This window comes from Pteropus vampyrus, unplaced genomic scaffold (genome assembly GCF_000151845.1).
Source record: "Pteropus vampyrus isolate Shadow unplaced genomic scaffold, Pvam_2.0 Scaffold16, whole genome shotgun sequence".
NCBI classification, from domain to species: Eukaryota; Metazoa; Chordata; class Mammalia; order Chiroptera; family Pteropodidae; genus Pteropus; species Pteropus vampyrus.
In genome coordinates this window covers 10,777,730-10,797,358 of record NW_011888797.1, presented here as the reverse complement: position 1 = coordinate 10,797,358, position 19,629 = coordinate 10,777,730, and the positions used below count along the sequence as shown (strand labels likewise).

The 19,629-nt window shown below is 52.6% G+C and overlaps 3 protein-coding genes across 3 annotated transcripts; all 3 read right to left on the bottom strand.

The window, feature by feature from the left end:
- Positions 1–51: 51 nt before the first annotated feature.
- Positions 52–3,448, bottom strand: NOL12 (nucleolar protein 12). The gene is made up of 5 exons (XM_011387589.2): positions 3,264–3,448; positions 2,031–2,136; positions 1,719–1,767; positions 1,057–1,199; positions 52–153 (listed from the first exon to the last, which is right to left on the bottom strand). The coding sequence occupies exons 1-5, from the start codon at positions 3,344–3,346 to the stop codon at positions 52–54; spliced, it is 483 nt and encodes a 160-aa protein (XP_011385891.1). The 5' UTR covers positions 3,347–3,448.
- A 4,226-nt stretch (positions 3,449–7,674) lies between these two features.
- Positions 7,675–8,705, bottom strand: LOC105288313 (galectin-1-like). The gene is made up of 3 exons (XM_011354443.2): positions 8,690–8,705; positions 8,135–8,412; positions 7,675–7,877 (listed from the first exon to the last, which is right to left on the bottom strand). The coding sequence occupies exons 1-3, from the start codon at positions 8,703–8,705 to the stop codon at positions 7,731–7,733; spliced, it is 441 nt and encodes a 146-aa protein (XP_011352745.1). The 3' UTR covers positions 7,675–7,730.
- Positions 8,706–10,551: 1,846 nt separating this feature from the next.
- Positions 10,552–13,780, bottom strand: LGALS1 (galectin 1). Its single transcript, XM_011387583.2, has 4 exons — positions 13,633–13,780; positions 12,346–12,425; positions 11,007–11,178; positions 10,552–10,749 (listed from the first exon to the last, which is right to left on the bottom strand). Exons 1-4 carry the CDS (start codon positions 13,639–13,641, stop codon positions 10,603–10,605), a joined length of 408 nt encoding a protein of 135 aa, XP_011385885.1. The 5' UTR covers positions 13,642–13,780; the 3' UTR covers positions 10,552–10,602.
- Between the last annotated feature and the right edge of the window lie 5,849 nt (positions 13,781–19,629).

Below are 19,629 nucleotides of genomic sequence, written 5' to 3'. Positions count from 1 at the left end.
ACTCCACAGGCTATGTCACCAATGCCAGCCGTGTGGAGGACAGGCCAGGGCTCACCGCTGGGATAGCAGAGGATCTCTGGACTTCCTGGGTAAGGCTTTGGTTGGCTTCTCCATGGATGATGCCTCCTCCTCAGATCCATACCCAGCTTCTTGCTAAAGCAGCATAAAGCAAAGACTGTCACAGAGAGCAGTGGATCGGGAGGCCTGGGCAATCATGGCTCTGTTGAGCGGGGGAGTGACCCGTCCCCTCCCAGGCCTGAGTCGGTGCTCGGAGAAGGCAGTGTATGCCCTGAAGCAGGAATTATGCAGGGCAGAGCATGTTTCAGAGTCCTCCACTGCCTCAGCTTCCAATGGACACTCAACACTCACAGATGAAATAACTCTAAAATGGGGACAAGATATGTCTTTGCATCAGACCTTTCAGAAGGATGAGTACAAAACAGAAAGTAAATATGAGATGTGATAAAGCGGTGACTCCAGGACTTAAGAACACTGTAACCCATGATAGAAAATGCGGTTTACCTTGTAACTGTGTATATACATGTATATACATATATAAATACCTACACAACCCAGACAGCCACAACTTTAACTGAAAGGAACTTACTGTGCAATGCTTTCCATTTTTTAAAATGCTGGTTGCAACCTGCTAATAACTCACAACCTATAGGTTGAAAGTTCATTGTCAGTGCACAGCGAAGTACCTTTTATTGTTGCTTATCATGCAATGGGAGTGATCACAATAAACAGCTATCTTAAGTGCTTTTTGTGGGTTTACCACTTTTAACCTCACAGCAATCCCACAAGGCAAGTGCTATCATTTGCGAACCCCAGTTTACTGGTGAAGGGAAGAGGCAAGACAAAGATACTTGCCCAAGCTCCCACACTGCCCAGCAGTAGAGCTGGCCTCTGAAACCTCAGGGCTAAAGGATTTCGCCCAGAGGAGAAAAAGTCCCTTGCACTGGAATCTCTGTGACACGGACCAGCACTTTACACCCTTGACCAACCAGTCTGTCCCTGTGTCCCTTCTTTCCCAGGGTTGGGAATGACACCCACCTCAGGCGGCAACAGTCCGAGCAGCCGGGCCCCCGACAGGTCCAGGTCGCTGATGGTGGTCACGGTGACTGTGTGGTTAGGGTGGTCATACTGCACTGACTCCGTCTTTGCTGTCACCAGCCGGTCTAGTTCATCTGCCTCCTCTGTGCATGGTGGGCATAGAACTGGGTGTCGGCCCCAGGCACAAGAAACCAGGCTCCAGCCCCTCCCAACCCTGGATTGCAATGGCCCCTCTACTCTATGGGAGAGCATTTGGGAAGTCACCGGCTCCAGAAACTGGCCTGCCAAACACTGCTGGAAATGATCCGACTCTTCCCTTCGTGTTCCAAGGAGACCTCAGACCACCTGGTCCCCTTCTACGACAAGCCCAGTGTGACACCAGGAGATGCTGCCGCTCCTTCACTTCCACTCCCAGTCTCTCCAGGCCTCAGAAATGGGGCTGTCTGCTCGGGATCAGTTTACCGAGAGGCTTGGGTCTCCTCTGCATCCAGATCCACTCTGATCTCAAGAACCACCCCTGACCCCTAGGTCACCACCAAGACCCCTAGAGCAAAGGAACTCAGCTTCTGTGTAGCACCCCACATCCCGCCCCTACTCACCAAGGGATAAATAAACCCCGGCCCGCTGGCTATTCTCCAGGTCAGGTTAAGGATAAGACTTACCCAGAGCCTCCTCTCTCTCTGCCAGCATCTTCAAATATTCTTGGTGGCGCTGAAACCAAAAGGTTGGGGATCACAGTAAATATGGCCTCTCGGCCCCACCTCAGGCAGGAGCATTGCTCACCTCCAGGGTCAGTGAGTAAAAGACCAGGAGTTTCCATCGTAAACCTTTCCCAGACCTGGTGTCTCTACCTGTGTCTCAAACTGCTCCCCAGGCCTGCTCACACCTCCCCTCATCCCCGCAGAGGCCCCTACTCAGGCCATCCAAGGCTGCAAGTCCCCAGAGTCAGAGTCTCCTGCCCTCCTCCTCTGCACCTCCTCGCGGAGCTTCTTCTGCTCCTCCTTGAGCCGTTGCTTGATCTCCTCAATGGCTGCCTTCTTCCGCTCCACCTTCCGCTTATGGAAGCCTGTCAGGTACTCCCTACAGGAAAGATGCAAGGGAAAGTCAGGCCATACAGAAAGAAAGTCTTGCTATAATAAAAACAGCTAACACTACATTCATTATGTGCAAGGCACCATTCCAAAAACTTTCAAGTGTTAATTCATGTAATCCTCACAACAACCTGTGTAGTAAGTACCAATCTCTGTTTTACAGATGGGGTCACTGAGGCAGAGAGAGGCTAGGTTACTTGCCCAAGGTCACAGAGAGTGCAAGGTTATGAAAAAGAGGGAGATGCTGCCACTTTCTACTCGCTACCCTCCAGGACTCTCAGCTTCAAGCAATAGAGCTAGGTGACAGGTATAGGTTGTGGGCCTCTGAATCTAGAACAGGTGGAGGCCCCTTCTATACTGTCAAATTCCATTCCCCAATGATGTCACTTCTAACAGGACTTTCAAGGCCACCTTCATCCAGACCGCCACTTTCCCCTGGACCAATACCCCATTTCCCAGGACACCTACCCCCTGGACCCATCTGGAAGGCCTGTGGATGCCCCAGCATTTCCCTCCATCTGATCTCAGCCCCTTCTCAGCTCTGTAGAGCCGACTGCATCATTCCCATCTGTTCTGAGGCTCAACACTAGGGTTTTCGCTGATCCACTACCATATGGAACCCTGAGTGAGGGATTTGATAGACCGGATGCTGAGGCTTAGGGGTCTAGCTAAGGGGTTCCAACATCTGACACACAAAACGAAGGAGTAAAAGTCTGGTTTGTGAATAAATGAACTTAAGCCATTCATTTCATAAACTCATCATTCATCAACAACAGATGAGAAGGAACTCATCGTACGGGGCCGCTGGACTGGGCTAGGGAGGTCGAAATCATTGGTCAGAGACTTCAGCTACCAGCCCTCTGGCCGTGCACACAACAGTAAGCGAGTTGGGGCACCAAGAAAAGCGAAGGGAAGGCGGGGCAGGCGATTCCATTCCACAGGCCAGGGGAAGAGAGTGGGAGCTCCCATTCGGGAAGGGGGGAATGTCCAAGGGGCGCTTCGGCCACGCCAAGAGGGCGGGGCCGGAAAGGCCCTCTGCGTGAGCGTGCGCGGCCCGGACTGGCCTAGGCTTTGCCTGGCGGCCCGAAGGGGATCTAGTCCAGCCTTGCCACTCACCGCCGTTTCTCCTCGTCAAAGCTGAGGATGAGACGCGGCCGCCGGCTGTCGTTATCTCTCTTCTTCTTCTTGTTGCGGCCCATAATTTTGAGGCCTGGGTGGCGCGGCTCCTACTCGCCTAAGACGCTTCCGGGTGTAGCGTTTTTGGCCTTCCGGCGCTCCTCACAGCGGTGCTCCGCAGTTCCGCTCATCAAGCCCAGTCTTTTAAAGGTTCCGCCCCAGCCCGTCTCCTCGCCCCTCCCTTTTGGGTGTAACAGGCGGGTCCCTGCCGGGCGACTCCCGGCCCGACCTTTTCTCCTCCACTGGCAAGAGTGCGAGCGTGCCTCTGAGGTCCTAGTGTCTGGCAACGTACCTGACACACGTAGGCGCTCAGTACAGTTATTAGGGAATAGGCAAAGATTGCTGATTCTGCTTTTGATTCTAATGTCAACTTGGTGGTGGTCTCCAAGAGCACGTTTCTGGAGGCAAACTACCTGGGTTAGAATCCTGGTACCCCAATTAGAGCTGTTGGACCAGTTGCCTTTGCTGTGCCTGAATTATCCTGTTTGTAAAATGGGGATACTTATAATGATTTTGTAAGGTTATTGTAAAGCAGTATTTTTCAAACTTTGATGTGCACCAGAATCCCCTAGAGGGCTTGTGAAACCCAGATCGCTTGGCCCTCACTATAGAGTTTCTTGTTCAGCAGGTCTGGAGTGAGCCCCAGAATTTGCATTTCTAACAGGGTCTCAAGTGATGCTGATGTTTCTTGTCCGCAGACCAAACAACACCTGAAGGGCAATTTTAGTAATCTGGATTGTATGCTTGAATCACCCTGTAAACAATAATATAAACGGAGCCAATAATATAAATTTTTAAATGGAGCTGGCGCTGCCATGCCAGAGGAACTGCCTTGCACATCCTATGCCTTAAATCTTTAGAATGTTAAAACAAGGCAAAATAACCTGTTTTTTTAGGACTGGGCCTAAGCAACTTCATTTCCCAAAGAACTATTTGCAAAGATAACAAAAAAGCAGTTATGACTACTGGGCTGATGACTACTGGACTGAAAATTAAAAACATTGTTTAGAATTAACATCACTGTTATGTTTGTTATCTGCACCAATAGAAATGCCTTCCTCCTATTGATGTAATTGTCCCCTTTCCCATTCTCATAAATACCCCTCGCCTTTGTCTCCTGATGGGTACATTATTTGGGCTTCTGCCTGAATTAATGATTCCTAAATAGTTGTTATCAATCTCAAAAAAAAAAGCTTGTTGCCTCTCACTTTGAAAGGCCCTTTTAGTCTCTGGTTAGCACCCTGTTCTCAACTCATCTGTACTGGGTGGTCCCACAGGGTCAATGATCAGTGTAGTCTAAGGGATGATACCTCTGCAAGGAGAAGCACAAGAGGCTGCAAGAGCTCAGGGTTGGCTCCTCCAGTGTAGAGGGCTTCCCAGAGGAGGTGACCCCAGAACTGGCTAAGGATGGGGGTACCAGAAGAAAGACTCTTAGGAACCAACCCTCTCCTTTGACAAGTGACTGGATTCCAGAAAGCAAGTAAGCACATATGTATTGGGTGCCTGCAGAGCGCCAGGCACACAGAGAAGGAAAGAGAACTATAATATCTCAGAGAAGGGAAGTGACTTGTCCAGGGTTACAGAGCTACTCTGGCAAAGCTGGACATGATCACTGGATCACGGGCCTCATGGCCCAGCATCCTGGGCCACTGGCCAGTGGGATCACTCTCCCAGTAGCTAATATGGATTCTTTTGAGGACAAGATGCAGACCCTGACCGTGAATCTTGGAAGGAGCCAGGCACACAGTAGGTGCATCTCTCCATGAATGTTGAACCCATTTCGTGAGGGTCTTCTGCCTGGGGGGATTCCATGTTGGTGCTAAGTGAAATCCTCAAATCAGGGCAAAACAGGGGGCTGCCTAAATGGTGGTGTGAATTTCAGGGTGATAACTGCCCCTCTGACCCTCTGCCCCCTAGTGGCCACACCCTGAAGCCCCCCTTGGTACCCTCCCTCTGGGAAGAAGCATCACCCTGGCTGCAGTGATGCCCACCAAAGATGCCTAGTGAACAGCCTTCTGCAGCTGAGCTGCCTCCTGTGAGTCCCAGGCACTGGGTCTCAGGGCTGCTGCCTGCTGTTTCCCAGGCTCTGCCAGACTGGCTATGAGTGGAAAATGATGGGGGTCTGCTGTCGGACTCGATAAATCATAAAGCTTTCTGGACCCCTTTCCTCTCCAAGGTTTATTCGTTCTGTCTCCCACTTTGCTGAGGAATGTTCTCAAGGCCTCACTTGGATTATCTCAGTTAGTCCTTGCAATCTCCCTGTGAGGTTGGTGCTGCGTTCATTCCTATTATACAGGTGAGGAAAAGGAGGCTCAGAGAGGGAAAGTGACTTGACCAAAGTCACCCAGTTAGGAAGTGGTGTACAGATCCATTCCTCGACCGCTGCCCCAGATGTGGAGTGGTTCCGCCCTCCGGAGCTTGCAGTCTAGTGCAGAGATGGACCAAGTAAGTATATAACAGGGCCTTGTGTGGGGAGCTCTGTGCAGTTGGCCTTTGCCACCCACCCAGCCCGAGCTGCTGGCCCATGTGGGGCTCAGATAGGCCTCATCTGCAAAAGCTCACAGTGCAGAGTAAAGTCCGCCACCTCAGGCGGGTGCTTTTGCTCCAAACTCTTCCCAGGGAGTTTCAGGTCCATGCCCCAGGGAAGGAGGCGAGGGACTGACAACCCCACGCAGAAAAAGCTTGAGAGCCCTTTACTGCCACTCATAGTCTAAAGTACCCACCATCCTTTTGGGCATTACTTTTGAAATTTTTGTTTATTGTGTGCCAGGCACAGTAAGACATGGCACATTCTCTTAATAGAAATGATGATAAAGATGATGAGCAAAAGGAATTTTGCTATTTATTTAGCTCTTTACACGATTATCTCTTTTGAGATGAGCCCCATTTTACCGAGACTTGGAGAGGTGCAGTCACTTGCTGGAGGTCATACAGGCAAGAAGAGCAAGGGCTGAGGGTGGAGCCCAAGTGGTGTAAGGGCAGGGCTCTACTTAGTTTCTCTGGACCCAGTTTTATAGGCTCTTGAGACACCATGAGTCTTAAAAGAGGTGAAGGAAACCAACATTTACAGAGCCCTAACTATGTGCCAGGCACCATGCATTCCTCTACATTATCTCAGCTAATTCTTACAACCCCACAGGGTAGATACTAGTATTAATGCAATTTGATAGATGAGTAAACTGAGGTTCAGAGAGGTTGAGTAACTGATCCAAGGGCACAGTGTTGGAAGTGGGGTTCGATCATAGATCTGATTCTGAGTCCAGTTTCCTTCCTCCACACCCAATGGTCTCTCTCCTTATCTTCCCCAGGGCTTTACTCTGGCCTATTGTAGTCCCGGTCTTGGTGTATTGTGGGTGTCCAGCCAGTTTAGGGAGAATCAATGTGGGTGAACTGAGGACCAGAGAAAGGTAGTTGAGGGGACTTTCCCCAATGTCCAGCAGAGGGCGTGCTTCCACAGCTAGATTTCCAAAGTCGTTTCTCTCTGGGTGGCCACTTGGGTGCCCCAGGGGAGCCTGGAGATTGGGTGTGGCTCTTAGGAGCCTCCAGGATGTGCACTTCAACCTCCTTGGCCCTCTCATAGAAATGTGCCACCTAGGGGGCCCATCCACCCCAAAGGGCCCAATGTGAATAATGACTCCCATTTTATAGATGAGGAAATGAAGGCTAGGGATGGAAGAGACCTACCTAGGGTTCCACAGCTGTTGCTGTCTTGGAGAGTGAGATTTGCCCAGCTCTCGGATCAAGCCTCAGCTGGGCCTGATACAGACCAGGGAGTTATGTTGTCAGAGCCTGTTTCTTTCTTTTCAAATTGAGCTTTTACCATGTGCCACACACTGAACTTGGCCTCCTTCACACATCTCATTTAACTCTCACAATAGGCTCTGTGCTGCTAGTCCCTCCATATAAATAGCCAAGGCTCAGAGAGGTCAGTTAACGCACACAAGGCCACACAGCTGGTAGCCACCGTCTGAACCTGCTCTTTCTAGCTCATGAAAACAAATGAGAGGGGCCCCAGTTACTCTTCTCTCTGTACTGCCCCAGATACCATGGCATGAATCAGTCTGTCCTTACCTCTTTGCCCCTGGTTTCATTTATTTGACCTCTTCTGAGTACGTCTTGTGTGCTGGGGCCCACTGGGTCGGGAGCTGTTTGAGGGCAGTGACTGGGTCTTATTTAGTAGTCACCGAGCCCCCTACTGTGTACTGAACTCTGCTTGGCTCAGGGGACCCAGGGGAAGATGTCACTGGCGCTTAGCAGGTGCGCATCAAGGAAGTGAATAGAAGTGAAGGAAGGGGCAGGGCCTGGGGGAGTTTGTGGAACCCACCCTCTCACACACACAGACACACGCAAGGCTGGTTCAGAGAACAGAGGCAGCTGTCTTTATTGGGGGCTGTGGGTTGGCTGGCTTCATTCGAAGGCCACACATTTGATCTTAAAGTCACCTTCTGCCGCCAGGTAGTTGATGGCCTCCAGGTCGAGGCGGTTGGGGAACTTGAATGTGTAACCATCTGGCAGCTTGATGGTCAGGTCGGCCTGGTCGAAGGAAATGCACACCTGGCGGGTGGAGGAGGGCAGTGAGCAGTGTGGATCCCCAGGCGGGAGCCTCAGTGCAGCCAGTCATGGACTGCAGGCCATAGTCCCTCCCAGAGCCCTTTCCTCCAGGAACCCTGACAACAGCCCCACTTCATGGCTGAGGCCTCTGAGGTTAGGAGAGGGAGATGACATAGCAGGTGAGGGGGGAAGGGGATGAGGAGGGGAGGACCTAGATCTCTAGCCACTAAGCACACCCAGTCCCCCGGTCCCCATCCCACCTCTGCGACACTTCCAGGCTGGAAGGGGAAGACAGACTCCCGCTGCTCGGTCCCCCAGGCCCCGCCATCCTTGCTGTTACACACAATGGTGTTGATGTCTCCGTGTATATCGAAGCGAGGGTTGAAGTGCAGGCACACGTTGTTGCTGTCTTTGCCCAGGTTCAGCACGAAGCTAGGTGATAACAGATGGGACTGAAGCCTCCGTGGCCAGCGGCAGCCCCCTCGGACTAACCAGTCGGTGCCGGTCGGTACACCATTAATGCATCCAGGTGAGAGAACTCATTGAGCCCGGAGGCAAGAAACCTGAATTCCAGCTCAGGCTCTGCCACTTCCTTGCTGTGTGACTTTGAGCAAGTCCCTGCCCCTGTCTTGGTCTATTTCCTCATCTGCACAATGGGGACTGCACAAGAAGGATCTTTATGGATCTTGCTGTGCTGATAGCCAACACTCTCGCAAACATCAATGTCTCAGCCCCTTTGGTCAAGGTCGGAGACTCCCTCCAGATGGTGACTTCTGGGAGGGCAAGTGTCCTGTCTGCCTCATATATCTCTGTACCCCTGGTGCCCAGCATGACGCATGACACACAGTAGGTATTCAATAACTGCGAGGCCAATGAACAAATCAGAATAACACATTTGATGAGTGGAGGTAATAGCAATGCTTGCCCCTGAGGGTTTGGTAAGAATGAAATGAATAGTGCCCGGGAGGTGTGCGACTCCTTGATGTCGGCTCATCTCCTGGGCTCTGAGAGGTCCGGCATCTCACTTCCTCCACATGACCACCTTCCCCCTTGTTTTGGTCTACTAATGGACAAACCGGGGCTCGATGCAGTTGGTTGACTAGTCCAAGGTCACATGGCTGCTGAGAAAATAAACCAGCTAGCTGAATGAACGAGTGAAGTAAAGACGGAGGTAATGAAAGGCTGAGTGACTGAAGAACGCAGGAAAGAGGGACCTCAGAACGAGAGCGATGAGGATGACTTCTCCCTCTTTCTCTCCCCGCCCCACCCCCACCTCGCGCGGCCTCAGGTCCCGCCCAGCGTCGGAAGGCGGGGGGCAAGCCGACGCAGAGGATGAGGCCGCAGCTGTTTTAGTTTAAGAGGCTCCAGCAGGGCGGGGAGGGGGCGACCGTGGTGCGGGCATCCAGATCCCGCGGAGGAAGTGACTCACCCAGAAACGCAGTCTCTGCGGCCGCCTGAGTTAATCCCCTCCCCCCTACGCCAGGGAGTGGGGAGGAGGGTGGACCGGCCACGCCCCCACCCACCGCCCAGCTGGGGCACAGTGTTGGAACTGGGGTTCGATCATAGATCTGATTCTGAGTCCAGTTTCCTTCCTCCACACCCAATGGTCTCTCTCCTTATCTTCCCCAGGGCTTTACTCTGGCCTATTGTAGTCCCGGTCTTGGTGTATTGTGGGTGTCCAGCCAGTTTAGGGAGAATCAATGTGGGTGAACTGAGGACCAGAGAAAGGTAGTTGAGGGGACTTTCCCCAATGTCCAGCAGAGGGCGTGCTTCCACAGCTAGACTTCCAAAGTCGTTTCTCTCTGGGTGGCCACTTGGGTGCCCCAGGGGAGCCTGGAGATTGGGTGTGGCTCTTAGGAGCCTCCAGGATGTGCACTTCAACCTCCTTGGCCCTCTCATAGAAATGTGCCACCCAGGGGGCCCATCCACCCCAAAGGGCCCAATGTGAATAATGACTCCCATTTTATAGATGAGGAAATGAAGGCTACGGATGGAAGAGACCTACCTAGGGTTCCACAGCTGTTGCTGTCTTGGAGAGTGAGATTTGCCCAGCTCTCAGATCAAGCCTCAGCTGGGCCTGATACAGACCAGGGAGTTATGTTGTCAGAGCCTGTTTCTTTCTTTTCAAATTGAGCTTTTACCATGTGCCACACACTGAACTTGGCCTCCTTCACACATCTCATTTAACTCTCACAATAGGCTCTGTGCTGCTAGTCCCTCCATATAAATAGCCAAGGCTCAGAGAGGTCAGTTAACGCACACAAGGCCACACAGCTGGTAGCCACCGTCTGAACCTGCTCTTTCTAGCTCATGAAAACAAATGAGAGGGGCCCCAGTTACTCTTCTCTCTGTACTGCCCCAGATACCATGGCATGAATCAGTCTGTCCTTACCTCTTTGCCCCTGGTTTCATTTATTTGACCTCTTCTGAGTACGTCTTGTGTGCTGGGGCCCACTGGGTCGGGAGCTGTTTGAGGGCAGTGACTGGGTCTTATTTAGTAGTCACCGAGCCCCCTACTGTGTACTGAACTCTGCTTGGCCCAGGGGACCCAGGGGAAGATGTCACTGGCGCTTAGCAGGTGCGCATCAAGGAAGTGAATAGAAGTGAAGGAAGGGGCAGGGCCTGGGGGAGTTTGTGGAACCCACCCTCTCACACACACAGACACACGCAAGGCCGGTTCAGAGAACAGAGGCAGCTGTCTTTATTGGGGGCCGTGGGTTGGCTGGCTTCATTCGAAGGCCACACATTTGATCTTAAAGTCACCTTCTGCCGCCAGGTAGTTGATGGCCTCCAGGTCGAGGCGGTTGGGGAACTTGAATGTGTAACCATCTGGCAGCTTGATGGTCAGGTCGGCCTGGTCGAAGGAAATGCACACCTGGCGGGTGGAGGAGGGCAGTGAGCAGTGTGGATCCCCAGGCGGGAGCCTCAGTGCAGCCAGTCATGGACCGCAGGCCATAGTCCCTCCCAGAGCCCTTTCCTCCAGGAACCCTGACAACAGCCCCACTTCATGGCTGAGGCCTCTGAGGTTAGGAGAGGGAGATGACATAGCAGGTGAGGGGGGAAGGGGATGAGGAGGGGAGGACCTAGATCTCTAGCCACTAAGCACACCCAGTCCCCCGGTCCCCATCCCACCTCTGCGACACTTCCAGGCTGGAAGGGGAAGACAGACTCCCGCTGCTCGGTCCCCCAGGCCCCGCCATCCTTGCTGTTACACACAATGGTGTTGATGTCTCCGTGTATATCGAAGCGAGGGTTGAAGTGCAGGCACACGTTGTTGCTGTCTTTGCCCAGGTTCAGCACGAAGCTAGGTGATAACAGATGGGACTGAAGCCTCCGTGGCCAGCGGCAGCCCCCTCGGACTAACCAGTCGGTGCCGGTCGGTACACCATTAATGCATCCAGGTGAGAGAACTCATTGAGCCCGGAGGCAAGAAACCTGAATTCCAGCTCAGGCTCTGCCACTTCCTTGCTGTGTGACTTTGAGCAAGTCCCTGCCCCTGTCTTGGTCTATTTCCTCATCTGCACAATGGGGACTGCACAAGAAGGATCTTTATGGATCTTGCTGTGCTGATAGCCAACACTCTCGCAAACATCAATGTCTCAGCCCCTTTGGTCAAGGTCGGAGACTCCCTCCAGATGGTGACTTCTGGGAGGGCAAGTGTCCTGTCTGCCTCATATATCTCTGTACCCCTGGTGCCCAGCATGACGCATGACACACAGTAGGTATTCAATAACTGCGAGGCCAATGAACAAATCAGAATAACACATTTGATGAGTGGAGGTAATAGCAATGCTTGCCCCTGAGGGTTTGGTAAGAATGAAATGAATAGTGCCCGGGAGGTGTGCGACTCCTTGATGTCGGCTCATCTCCTGGGCTCTGAGAGGTCCGGCATCTCACTTCCTCCACATGACCACCTTCCCCCTTGTTTTGGTCTACTAATGGACAAACCGGGGCTCGATGCAGTTGGTTGACTAGTCCAAGGTCACATGGCTGCTGAGAAAATAAACCAGCTAGCTGAATGAACGAGTGAAGTAAAGACGGAGGTAATGAAAGGCTGAGTGACTGAAGAACGCAGGAAAGAGGGACCTCAGAACGAGAGCGATGAGGATGACTTCTCCCTCTTTCTCTCCCCGCCCCACCCCCACCTCGCGCGGCCTCAGGTCCCGCCCAGCGTCGGAAGGCGGGGGGCAAGCCGACGCAGAGGATGAGGCCGCAGCTGTTTTAGTTTAAGAGGCTCCAGCAGGGCGGGGAGGGGGCGACCGTGGTGCGGGCATCCAGATCCCGCGGAGGAAGTGACTCACCCAGAAACGCAGTCTCTGCGGCCGCCTGAGTTAATCCCCTCCCCCCTACGCCAGGGAGTGGGGAGGAGGGTGGACCGGCCACGCCCCCACCCACCGCCCAGCTGGACCCTCCAGCTGGGAGCCCCGGCCTCCCGCCTCCCGCCGCCCGCCGCCCGCCCTCGCACCCTCACCTTTTGGCGTCGGGGGCCACCTCGCCCCGCACTCTGAGACACTCCCCAGGTTTGAGATTCAGGTTGCTGGCGACCAGACCCTGCGCAGACAAGACCCCGCCCAGCCGGGTTAGCCAACGCAGTGTTCCGGTGGGTGGGAGTGAGGTCATCCCCACCCTGGATCCTCCGCTCAAGCCATGTGGAAGCCTGGGGTACCCGAGGGCAAGTTCTAGCCTTTCTTTCTCTGTGTGGTCCTGGTCAGGTCCCCACTCCCAACCGGGTCACCTTCCTGTCCGTAACACGACTGATGTTCTAGAAACCAAGATCTAGAACTTTTCGCGTTCAGCTTGGACATTTTGGATTCAGAACGGCCTGGGAGGTGGGGTGCTATGCCCCACCGCTTCATGCAATAGATAGACCCTCGTGTAATAGTGAGTGAGGGCATTTCTGGCAAAGGAAGGTGAATGGAAAGGTCTGCCCGTCAGCTAGAGAGAAAGGGGTCTGGGGCTGCGAGATTCCGCCCCCCCCCGCCCCCTCTCCCCCCTCCCCACACACAACTATCCCCTTCAAGCACCTCTGCAGAGAGGCACAGGGTTGGAGAGGGGACCCCAAGGAGCGCGGCCTGGCTCCTCTACAGAACGGAGTCTGCAGCCTGGCTGGCTGGGGGTTAACAAGATTGAGCAGACAGCATAACTGGTTGTGAGTGGTTCCTTCTGCCAGAAACTTGAACTCTTTCCCTGGAGGCCTGAGGAAGATTCTTGCCTCCTTCTCTCTTCCTTAGCAGCACCCCCTCTCCCAAGCTTGGCTGAGTGGGTGGTGGAGAATTCCCCCAACCCCCACCTAACCAGCCTGGACAGAACCACCCTCCAGCCACTAACCCAGGCAGGCCCCCTCCAGGGCAGCCTGTCTCAGATCCTGGCGACTTCTCAGAGCTCTCTAGAGCAGAGGGTGACTGCCCTGGTGACTGAGGACAGCTGCAGGGGGGGAGGGGATAGAGGCTCTTCAGGGTGGAGGAGGGGGAAGAGACAGCCCCCCCACCCCAACCCCAGTTGGCCACACCCTTCTCACTCCTATTTATCAAAGCTGCAGGGAGAATGTCAGACCTCGGCAGAAATAACCGTGCTGTCAGACCCTGGCGGAATCTAGAAAATTCTTCACCCATATCTTAGAGACGCGGTCACTGAGACCCAGAAAAAAGAAGGCACTTGCTCAAGGCCACACCGTGGGAACTAGAACCTGGATCCTTACTGTCCCCAGCTGTCAGCCCCCACGCCATCCTGGGCTTTGGGGCGGGGTCCCCACACTCACACAAGCCATAACTGAGGACAGGAGGATGGTCCCGGGACGGCAGCACCAGCTAGCTGAAGACTCCACCCAAGAGATGGGACCCTGGGCCTCTCCCACCTTTTAAGTGGACCAGACCCTGGTGAGTACCGCCCCCTAGGAGCTCAGCCAATTGTAAGTCAGTACAGGGATAGGGGCCACTGGAGGCGGGGTCAGTGGAATTTTGAAGCTAGTTCTGGAGCAGAGCTGACCAATCAGTTGACCCCATTCCTTCTTAGCCACACCCCCAAGGTCCAGGCTCCACCTTCTATTCTCCTTCATCCCTCCCCACCCCCTACAAAAAAATTGTGCTGTGGCAGGGATTGGAGGAAGCCAATGGAAAATAGTTTGAGGATGAGCTAGGTCCAGGAGTCGGCGGGAAGGGCCTGGAGGCAGCAGGCTAAGCACAAGGGGTACTCAGAGAAGACCGCTGAGGGGCTGCATGGTCCTTCAGGGATTTAGAGCTGGGGTTCCTGAGGTAGCGCCCTGGCAGGGGCCAGGGAGTGACTTCCTCTATGGGCCTCTGCAGAGGGCCCAGGACCCATCAACCACAAGGCTCTGGCCCCACCCGGGCCTCCCCCGGAAGCAGAGGTTGTGGCTGCCACAGCGCGTGCTCCTCGCTAACACTAAAGAGAGGCTGGGCGGGATGCCAGGTCTGAGGCTGTGGCCAGGATTCAGGGCTCAAGCCTGGGCCCTCCTGAGGGACCTGCTGGGGATCCTCCAAGAGCCCTTGCTTGACAGCCTCTGGCCTGAGAGAGTCAGGCTGGGAGGGAGCCCAGGCTGAGCCCAGCCATGAGGCGTTAGGGTCCCTGCTCTGTGATCTGAGGAACAGCGAGTGTCTGGCCGTGGCTGGAGTTTAGGGTATGATGGGGAAAGATGAGGCATGAAGCTGGGAGGCTAATGGTACCTGGATCACATCAGGCCTCATCGAGGGGGTTGGACATTGTTTTATCTGATGGTGCTGGGGAGCCACAGAAGGTTATAGGGAAGTTGAATATTGAGGCCAGATTTGGGCTGCAAGGAAGATCACTGTAGCAATAGAGTTGGGGGTATTGGAGGGGTGCCCACTTCACGCCCAGGAGCCAGGTGGAGAGTGGCATGGGGAGCATTGGGCGGGGTGGGAGGCTTACTAGGGGAATTGTCAATGGGACCTCCTTCTTCACATCACTGTCCTCTTTCCGAAACTGCCAGCACCAAAGAGGGAGGAAAATGTGGACCACAAGTGACTCACATCTGGAGGCTAGGCCAGCAAACCCGCCCTGCACTTCGATGTCTCCCCGGTCCATCTGCCATTGTTCCTCACCTCATAGGCCATTTTCCCCCCAGATAGCAGAAGCCCACTCTGGCACAGGTGGAGTAGGGATTGCATGGCACTTGGAGGTAGGACCAGAGAGGGGACTGGGCCGCTCCCCGTGTGAGCCCCTTACCCCTCCTCCCAGCCTAAGCCAACTGCCTCACAAACCAACCACAGCAGCTTCAGTTTTTCCTCCAGGGCCTTCCCAAAACCTCAACCTAAGGAGGGCTGGGTGGGGCCCGGCTCCACTGCCTCTCTGCTTTCCCTCCAAGGGCCACAGGCACCTTCTCCGCCTGATAAAGGAACTGGGGCATTTCAGGAGGAGGCCTAGACCAAGAACAGAGGTGCTTCAGACACAGTCTTTGCCCGACTGCCACCAGGAGAATATGGCTGGCTGTTCTGGCCAGTGGTTGGGCTGTCAGGTCCCCAAGAACTGCTTCTCCGGTCTTCCCCCAACCCGGAGAACACACCCAACACCAGAGGATGTTTGCTGTTGGACCAGGGGCTGTTTGACTCTTCAGTGTCTGGCCACCGAAGGCTGGTAGAGTGTGAATAGGCCCCCAGAAGGGCTTCCTTTAGGAGTCTAGAGACGGGTTTTGGTCCTAGGCTGTTGCAGGAAGCGACACCCCGACAGAAGAATTGGGACGCTCAGACAACATTGTTTAGAGGAAGGAGAATTTATTAGGCAGGCGGAGCATGTGGGGTTAACAACTCCATGCACAAGCTCGCTCTAGTTGGATTTATTACAGCTTATATACTTTTGCAGTGTCTATGCAAGGGGCACGTGATTCCTTTGTCTGAGGTTTTATATGTCCCTCCTTACTCAGAGTGGGGAGGGGGGGACTTCGGGTGGGAGGGCTGCAGGGGAGGAATTTCTAGACCCCTGGTCTTACAGGTTGTTTGTCTTGTAGAGTCTGAGACCTTGGTGTTATCAACACTATTATCGGATTCTTGAACAGAGAGTCGGGACTCCTAGCTTACAGACAGGGAGCAGCACTCATTGATGTCACACCGCTCAGTGGGTTCCTTATCCAAAGACTGAGCTCTAACTGTAACACAACAAATAGTTCCACACAGTCTTGACATTCATACACAGCTACAGAGATAAGGAAGGGGCTGGAGAATCCTTGAGGTGGGGGATACAGCTGTGGAAAACATGTTAACTGAAGAGCATAGGGCAGAATGGGGGAAGAGAGAGCGGTTTTAACTGCTGCGTCGGTTATTCCTTCAGGCCCTTTCCTTTGCATTTTTTCAGATGCCTCCTCTCCTCTCTCAAGGCCTGCCACACCCTCCCCAAGGCATTCTGGGAGGTCCCTTCTCCCTGCTTGCCTCAATTTCCCTGTCTCTAAATTAGGAAGGTTAAACCCTGCTCTCTGCACTAGGTTAGTACAGCGTGGAGTTCTGGTCTATTGTACTAAATAGATGATTATTTTTTTCATCGTCTCAGGTTTTAGCTTCTTGTCCCAGGCTGTTTACCTTCCTGGGGTCAACACCTCTGGAAGGTCCCTCCACCCCAGTCTGATCCCTGTCAGTCCCCTCCTGCCTGGGCTAGGGCAGGGAGTCTTTCCAGATTCCAGTGTTCCCAATAACAGAGACTGTAGTTTTTCTGGAGGAGGGACAGGGACAAGGTACATTGTGTGGTGGCGCCCACTTATCTGCCCGGCCTTGTGCCCGGCGCCTCACTTTCATACATTATCTCATTTCGTGTTTGCCTCACCTCTTCTTGTCTGCCAAGTGGACCAAAAGGCACAGGGAAGCTGCTCTGGGCCCCGAAATAAAGCTGATGTTACAATCAGGAGAACAGAGACAAGTCTTGGTTTGGGGGCTGCCTGGCTGTGACTGTAGCCAAGTGCTTGACCTCTCCGAGCCTGTTTCCAGGCCTGGAAAGTGGGAATGTTACCCAGTGGCCGGCTGGTTGAAGGATTAGGGGAGTGATGTGTGAGGGGTTCGACATTTGTTCTCTCTCCTGCATCCCCAGGCCAGGGCCCCCTCCTTCAGGGACTCTCCTCCCCACATCATTGTCCCACAGCAGAGGCAGAGGGCTTCTGGAACTCCTGTCTTACTGACCTGACCTACAGACTGGAGCTTGGCCGCTGCATGAGAGATCTCAGCTCACCTTCACAGGGGATCCAGGCCAGCATGACCCTTCCCAGCCTGCCCTGCCTTGTGCCCATGAAGGCTGTGTCTCCTGCAGCAGGCAGTGGTGGAGAGGGCTGCTGGGCTCACTGAAACACCACCCACGCCCCCTGCCTGAACTGCTCCCTCATTTGATGACATAGCAACTATCCAGTGAGGGTGACTCCTTGACACGTGTCACACAGGAAGCTAGGGCCAAAGTCATGTTTCCTTGTTGAGCCAAGGAAAGAACACCGTGGGCCTGGAATACTTGGACCTCAAATAATGATTCTTTTTGGGTCCTGCTCCTTGAAGGGTAGGAAGGACTAGTAGCAGGGGGAGGGGAACCCCCCTCAACTTCAGGCACTTTTCCAACTGCTTTTTTTCCAAGTGCAGGAGCTCACCCCCCACTCACCTTGCTCATCCTCCCTGCCTTTGCTTGTGCTGTCCCCCCACATAGACAGCCACCTCCCCAAATGCAGTGGTCATTGGTCACTCTTGTCTTCCCACCTGGTTGGTGTCTGTCCCAGCTCTGATCACAGGCTCCAACTTGCCTTTGGGGAACCGCCCCTTCTCTCATGTGAGGTCTGGCTGAGGACAGGCCCTATCATTCCTTAGACCCTCAGGGCTCAGGCATGAGTCTTTTTTAGGTTTTTTTTTTTTTTTGAACTTTTTCTTTTGTCATAATTATAGACTCACAGGAAGCTAAGAGCTTTTTAAGAGCTTAGAAAATATTTGAGACCTGAAGAAAAAAAATGTCTTGGCTCCAAAATACTAAAACTGCAAAGCTGGAATTAATAAATGGTTGCTGTGCTCAAACTTAAAAGGTGGTAGCCATAAAAACTGTATTACATTTGAAAACGATTTTGTAGGTTAAATTTCCTTACTTCAAAAGTGGGCCTAAGTCTTCCTAGAGGTTGGTCACTCCTAAGTTAAATCCCCAGAGCCAGATACTGTCTAAATCAAAAGTATAAAAATACTTAGAAAAATGTACAGCAAAAAAAAAAAAAAAGCTCTCCGTGTGTGTGTGTGTGTGTGTGTGTGTGTTTAATCTGGGATGTGGGTAATTTTTAATGTTTTCTATGATGTGCCTGGGGCCTGTGTAGTTTTTGGTTGCAAGTAACAGAAAGCTTGATAGAAATTGCTTTAAAATGAATGAAAACAATTCACATGAAAAGAAGTCTGGAGCTAGGAGGTTTCCATAATAGGTTAATTCAGTGGTTCATTGAAATCATCAAAGATCTGGGTTCTTGTATGATCGTGAGTTGTGGCCGTATAGACAGTCCTTGCTCTTATTAGAGAGACAAGCTAAAGGCTTTGGGGTGAACTGTCTTAACATCTGCAACATACTCTCAAATAAATCAGTTAAAATGTAAATATATATAAAGAGCAATTAAGCAAATTGGGCAAATATCAACAACTGGGAATCTAGGTGAAAGGTATATGAGTGTCCCTTTGCTGTTCTTGCACCTTTTCTGTTGGTCTCAAACTTTTCTAAATTAAAAGGTAGGGAGTGTCAGATAAGAAGAAATGTATATTTGGTTTCTGACCCCAGTTACTGACACAGAGTTCCTAAAACCCTTGTAATTTCCTAAGCAATAAAGATGCTAAAAGCATCTTTTGTTCTACTATTTGGCCTATGACCCTGGTTCCTGATACAGAGCTACTAAATCTCTCAGAATTTCCTGGGTGGTAGGAGTGTCTTTTGCTCTAATGAGGGGACTCTCGGGTGGGATCCTCGATGCCCTCAGGATAGGGGCTGGTCACCAGAAAAGACCAGCCACGATTAGAAGCTTAGAACTTTCAGCCCCGCGCCCCCATCCTCTGTGTTGCGGGGAGGAGAGCTGGAGACTGAGTTAATGACTCATCATGCCTATGTGATGCAGCCTCCATAAAAATCCCAAGTTCAGGTCTGGAGAACTTCTGGGTTGGTGAACACATCTACATGCTGGGAGGGTGGCAGAAGCTTCTGTATGTGGGATGCTCCGGACCTCACCCCCTGTCTTCATCTAGCTGTTCATCTATGTCCTTTATCATAGCCTTTATTATATAATAGCTGGTAAACATAAGTGTTTCCTTGAGTTCTGTGAACTGTTATAGCACATTATCCAATCTGAGAAAGGGATCGTGGGAACCACCAATTTAGAGCCAGTTGGGCAGAAGTACAGGTGACAACCTGAGACTTGTGACAGGCATATCAAGTAAGGAGGGAGTCTTATGAGATGGAAGCCTTAACCCATGGGTTCTGCATTAACTCCAGATGGTGCCAGAATTGAATTAAATTGTAGGACACCCAGTTGGTGTCTGCAGAAAACTGGAGAACTGCTTCATGGAGAAAACCCACACACTTGGTGTCAGAAGTATTCTGTGGGTAGAGGAAAGTTTTCCCTTTTAGCTGGCGTCAGAGAATTGGGGTTTGCTAGAACAGCCCTGGCTCATGGAAACATGTGGTTTGAGAAGGGAAAGGAATGGAAGAAAGGGTGAGCATGAGGAACCTTCAGTTCCTGGTGCCACGTTGCCACCCCAGCTGTGCTGTACTGTTACTAAAGTTAAAAGTTATCAATGGAATTTAG

Excerpts from the sequence above, each read along its gene's own strand:
- LOC105288313 (XM_011354443.2), bottom strand. Across the intron at positions 7,878-8,134 it reads AGCCTGGAAGTGTCGCAGAG|GTGTGCATTTCCTTCGACCA; the intron begins GTGGGATGGGGA and ends TCCACCCGCCAG.
- NOL12 (XM_011387589.2), bottom strand. The coding sequence starts at position 3,346 with ATGGGCCGCAACAAGAAGAAGAAGAGAGATAACGACAGCCGGCGGCCG. Across the intron at positions 2,137-3,263 it reads TTTGACGAGGAGAAACGGCG|GGAGTACCTGACAGGCTTCC; the intron begins GTGAGTGGCAAG and ends TCTTTCCTGTAG. Across the intron at positions 1,200-1,718 it reads AGAGAGAGAGGAGGCTCTGG|AGGAGGCAGATGAACTAGAC; the intron begins GTAAGTCTTATC and ends CACCATGCACAG.
- LGALS1 (XM_011387583.2), bottom strand. Across the intron at positions 11,179-12,345 it reads GTGGCCCCCGACGCCAAAAG|CTTCGTGCTGAACCTGGGCA; the intron begins GTGAGGGTGCGA and ends GTTATCACCTAG. Across the intron at positions 10,750-11,006 it reads AGCCTGGAAGTGTCGCAGAG|GTGTGCATTTCCTTCGACCA; the intron begins GTGGGATGGGGA and ends TCCACCCGCCAG.